Source organism: Rutidosis leptorrhynchoides, chromosome 3 (assembly GCF_046630445.1).
Source record: "Rutidosis leptorrhynchoides isolate AG116_Rl617_1_P2 chromosome 3, CSIRO_AGI_Rlap_v1, whole genome shotgun sequence".
Lineage (NCBI taxonomy): Eukaryota > Viridiplantae > Streptophyta > Magnoliopsida > Asterales > Asteraceae > Rutidosis > Rutidosis leptorrhynchoides.
The window spans coordinates 363,098,735-363,103,227 of record NC_092335.1 but is presented as its reverse complement, the minus strand read 5'-3'; the positions used below and the strand labels follow the sequence as shown (position 1 = coordinate 363,103,227).

The 4,493-nt window shown below is 32.5% G+C and overlaps 1 protein-coding gene across 9 annotated transcripts; it reads left to right on the top strand.

Annotated features, from left to right (window-relative positions):
- Nucleotides 1–297: 297 nt before the first annotated feature.
- LOC139897588 (uncharacterized) lies at nucleotides 298–4,057 on the top strand. Of its 9 annotated transcripts, XR_011776681.1 has the most exons (9): nucleotides 298–588; nucleotides 723–811; nucleotides 987–1,089; nucleotides 1,340–2,057; nucleotides 2,183–2,223; nucleotides 2,305–2,399; nucleotides 3,330–3,470; nucleotides 3,565–3,613; nucleotides 3,856–4,057. XR_011776681.1 is itself a non-coding variant. In XM_071880284.1 (8 exons), exons 4-7 carry the CDS (start codon nucleotides 1,952–1,954, stop codon nucleotides 3,589–3,591), a joined length of 369 nt encoding a protein of 122 aa, XP_071736385.1. In that variant the 5' UTR covers nucleotides 298–588; nucleotides 723–811; nucleotides 987–1,089; nucleotides 1,340–1,951; the 3' UTR covers nucleotides 3,592–3,613; nucleotides 3,856–4,057. The 9 variants fall into 9 exon arrangements, 1 of the variants encoding a protein (XP_071736385.1); XR_011776678.1 differs by lacking the exon at nucleotides 2,183–2,223 and having other exon boundaries at nucleotides 1,340–1,440; nucleotides 1,922–2,057; nucleotides 3,330–3,613; XR_011776676.1 differs by lacking the exon at nucleotides 2,183–2,223 and having other exon boundaries at nucleotides 1,340–1,440; nucleotides 1,701–2,057; nucleotides 3,330–3,613.
- Nucleotides 4,058–4,493: the final 436 nt, after the last annotated feature.

The following is a 4,493-nucleotide window of genomic DNA, read 5'->3' as shown; positions in this document are numbered from 1 at the left end:
TGTCTACGTCTCACATCCCCCATACCCCACACATGTGGAATTGGGTTTTGTTGTTTGTTGTTTTTTGTTGTTGTTGTTGTATTTAGCTCATGTTTTAATAAGTAGAAGAGATTTCAGTTATTCTAATTAATTAAATGTTAAAATTATATTATATTATACTACACACCAAACATGGTCCGCGGTAGCCACCAACATCTCGCCACCTGCCCTAAAATCACTGTACCTATAGCACTCCTGTTGCTACTGTAGCAATTTTTTTTTTTTTTACTGTTTCTTCCCCATTCGCCCTTCAGAACTTTCTCGCCATTTGTTTAGGGCGATTTTCTCACCTTCTCCCGTTCATAGTATCACACAAATTTTATTCGAACTAAATACAAAGAAATTGAAAATGGGTTTGAAGGTTGCCTCGCTAAACAATCTTTACCCGTTGAAGCCGCCGTCGTCACCATCACCAGCGCCGGCCACAGTGCCGCCATGGGTGGACTTATGGGTACTCCCACTAACGACGCAGCTTCCACTTTTCCGGCCACCCCACCTTCTGGCGCCGGCCTGATTTCACAACCTGTGGCCTCTTTTCAAAAAGCTCAGGTTGAGTTTTCTAATTTTGATTTATTATAGTTATTCTTGGATTTAGGGTTTTTGGATTCTTGAATTTTTATATTTTCATAAATTGTTGGATTCTTGATGGTCATCAAAAAATTCATGTAATATCTCATATACAGGTTGTTAAGGTATCTGTTTATGGTGTTGCAACATTTAATATATCGAAAGCTGTCATCAAATTTTGTTTATAAAGTATGCAAAGGTGCAGGTAACAAACACACCTTTAGTCTAATCTAATTTTAATTTAGTTTCAATTACGTCACACTCATGTGTTATAATTCATTTTCTTTATCACTCATAATTTGTTGATGTAAATATTTTATATATATGGAACCCACATACCTGTATCTTATGAGTTTTGATATTTACTTGTACTTTTGTAGGATTGATACTCTGCAAGAAGTGTGCAGGTTCAGGATACTTAAAACGCTTATCAATTACCTTTGATTTTACATACTATTTATGCATAGATACTGTATCAAACCTGTAAGAAGCCTCATTCTTTTCTCATTTTTATATTTAGTTAAGCCTATTACAATTCAAAGTATGTATGCTTTAAGTTACAGTTTATATAACTTCTATAGTTACTCCGTATATAAATGATTCGGAGGGCTGTTAGCCAAAAAATTTTGTGAACAAACCCCTCTTTAGTGGCTTCGACCTACACAAACTCATATTTGCATAAATGTTGTTTTATGAGGTTCTAAAAGGTAATATTATCCATTTGGTCTGCAAGGGAGTCAAGACATACAAATGAGATCGTTATGCAGCAATACTAGGAGTCTAGGAGGAAGGGTGAACAAGTTGTATTATGCTTTTGGTATTTGGTCTGTTAAGGTAAGTAATCTTATTCATGTTTTTGGGTTTGTGCTAAAATTTACTACTTGGAACTACTATTTGTAATGTGGGCTAGATTACACTGCTAACTTCAATTCCAATGTTAAAGTGACAATGTGTTTGTTTGATTTTTTTTATAAACGGAACAACATACTTAGGGTTATCCTTATTTTTTGTTTGTTTGTTGCAATTAATTTACACAACCAACGTTTGAATCATGTGATTAATTAGTGTACAATCCTTGGATTCACCCTTTTCAGCCGATTGTTGTGCTATCATTAAGACCGTCGCCGACCAACACTGTTGTTGCACGATGGTCTCCTCTGCTCCTGTTTCCACCGTCGGAATCGTTCCATGATATTCTTTTGAATATGTCTTCCTTTGAATATGTGCTTCGATTCTTTAATTTTTTTATTTTTACCTTATTTGCTCAGGTATGATATCAGACATCTGTGATTATGATTTATTTTACTAAATGCAGGTTCCTGATGATAATGGGTGGTGATGAGTTATGTGCCCGTTGCTTCCTCCAACAGTTGTCCTTGAAGTTGATGGAGGTTTTAAGAGTGGATTCGATGCTCTTCTAGCTGCTGCAATGAGTGCCGATAGCTTCATGGGTTAGTGTATATTCCTGTTTGCTTTATGGATATGTTTATAACTATTTTGTTCCATACTAATAAGTTAACTTTTTTATTTTTATATTTAAATTAATCAATTTTGTTTTTGTAATGATTCTTAACAGGCCCTTTAAAAAATGAGGATTTAATATTTATACATGAAAAAGTAGGAAATTAATCAAGATTCTTTGATATTCGATAATTTTACGGACGAATTATTGACTAGCTCGACTTCCGATTTGAGCAGCTACAAATATGATGCAACTATACGGTTACTACTGTATTAAGCATGGAAGGTTACAAAAAGATGAGATTGTTTTAGCACTTGCAAACTCCGATGAGGTACGTGTACTATTAAATTTTAACCACCGATTATGAATTTTTTAGATTTTGAAAAAGTTTGATCATACATTTTTTTACCAATTGTATTAAAACTTGAAAAGCTACTTGTAATGCCATTAAAGTAATAGATTAGTCGTCTTGAGGTTGCAACTAAATTAGTTAATTACAAATATAAAAAATACACAGGCATATAAGATCAAAACAGAAGCATATGTTACTTTAGTTACTAGATTTAGCCACAAAATTGTAGATAAGAAATAAGATACTACTAAAAGTTCATTTAGTGGCAACATATCAGACCACTATCCGGTATGGTACTTTCTATCGTAGGTAAAAAAACATTTACGGCTATAAATGTTTACACCTGATACTTCTAATATCTGCTGCGAAGCGCGGACCTCATCACTAGTTTAATTCAAAAGAAAACGTGTAGAAGATTTGGTAATGATTTGCCGCATGCAATACCCAATAAATTTTGATGACATTTCGTATTTTCTAGACTGGCTATTCAATTTTTTTTTGAGTTCCAATACATCTTTAATATCCCATATCTGTTACAAAATTCTCAATTTTTTTCCTTTACCCTACACATTGCCTCTCCATTGTACTCTTATGTGCGTTTGTTTACCTCTTAATGAAATGGTTCAGCACTGAATGCTGAATTTCAGCATTTAGTGCGTTTGCTTCTGACCTCTGAATGACATATGGTACTGAATGGTTCAGAATTAAGCTCTGAACTATTCAGAGCAAAAACACTCTCTTAACCATTAAGAGCTTAAATTTTCTGTAATATTGTCCTGAAATTATATCCTGATCACTTAACTAACAAGTATATTAATTTTTTTATTAATGTAACACGTTCATAAGGTAGTTTTACTCAGTTAATATCGTTCATTCTAAATGATTATCAAACATGTTATTTTCATTCAGAACAAACTTTATTCAGAAGATCTGAACCATTCAGATTCTGAACCATTCAGCACTAAATCATTCAGTTTTATCAAACGCACCATTAGCTTTCATCGCTGGAACACAGAAGCATGTATACAACAAGTCTACTTTGAAGTACCAGTTAAGCTTGTTCACAGTAGTTGGATTACTATTTTATATAATCCGTTTTAAATAATAGTTTTATTCTTTATTTTTCTATATTTTTAAATCTTAGATTGATGAAATGATTCCACACATGTAAAAGATAATAGCCTAATTACAAGGTACATCTTACTCAAATAATTCCTTGCTAATTTGAAATATGCATATTCTTTCAGATCGTAACGATTCCTATATTAATAAAATGATAGCCTAGTGAGCTTTGAATGATGAAACATTACATAGATCGTATAATGTTCTAATTCAGATACATATAACATGTGATTAGCTTTTTGGGATAGTATATTGATCTTATGTCTAATCATTTTCTTATCGATTCTAATTATAATATTTCTTTTTGTATTAGGTACATTCATGTTAATGGAAGGTACAAGTGAAATAAACTCAAGTAGTCATCTACATGCTTTCTCATCAAGGACTGTATTCATCAAATTCTTAAATAATCGTGAACATCGTGCTGAGAAAAAATTTGTATATTTCGGATCTTCTTTAAAGATTGTTGTTTTAGTTTCAGAATTGTTTTAGTTGTAGTCTGGTTTACATTCTAATTTTACATATTAATTTGGTACAAATCTAGTTTTTACATATCGAAGTGGGTACAATTCTATGACAGCTACAAATTTTAATGGTATTTATACTGAGTGATCAAATTTTGTTTTAGAAAAAATTACGTTGTTGGTACCTGTGGTTTGTTCACATTTGCATCATAACACTTAAATATTTTTTTCTGCGTAGTTGGTACCTCAGTTTTACTTAACTATCGTGATCGTGGATGGTACCTCAATCTAACTGCAGTCAAAATTTAATGGTTAACCCCTCAAATATATCATGCATGTGAGGGTATATTCGTCTATTCAAAAAGCGAAAATCCGTCATTCACGTTTTCATTCATTGATTTGCGTTTTCATTCATCATCGATTCATAATCCAAACTTGATTCAGAAAGATACACGGTTCATCTTTAATACCATGAAATTGAATTACA

Excerpts from the sequence above, each read along its gene's own strand:
- LOC139897588 (XM_071880284.1), top strand. The coding sequence starts at position 1,952 with ATGTGCCCGTTGCTTCCTCCAACAGTTGTCCTTGAAGTTGATGGAGGT. Across the intron at positions 2,400-3,329 it reads CACTTGCAAACTCCGATGAG|AACAAACTTTATTCAGAAGA; the intron begins GTACGTGTACTA and ends ATTTTCATTCAG. Across the intron at positions 3,471-3,564 it reads AAGTCTACTTTGAAGTACCA|ATTGATGAAATGATTCCACA; the intron begins GTTAAGCTTGTT and ends TTTAAATCTTAG.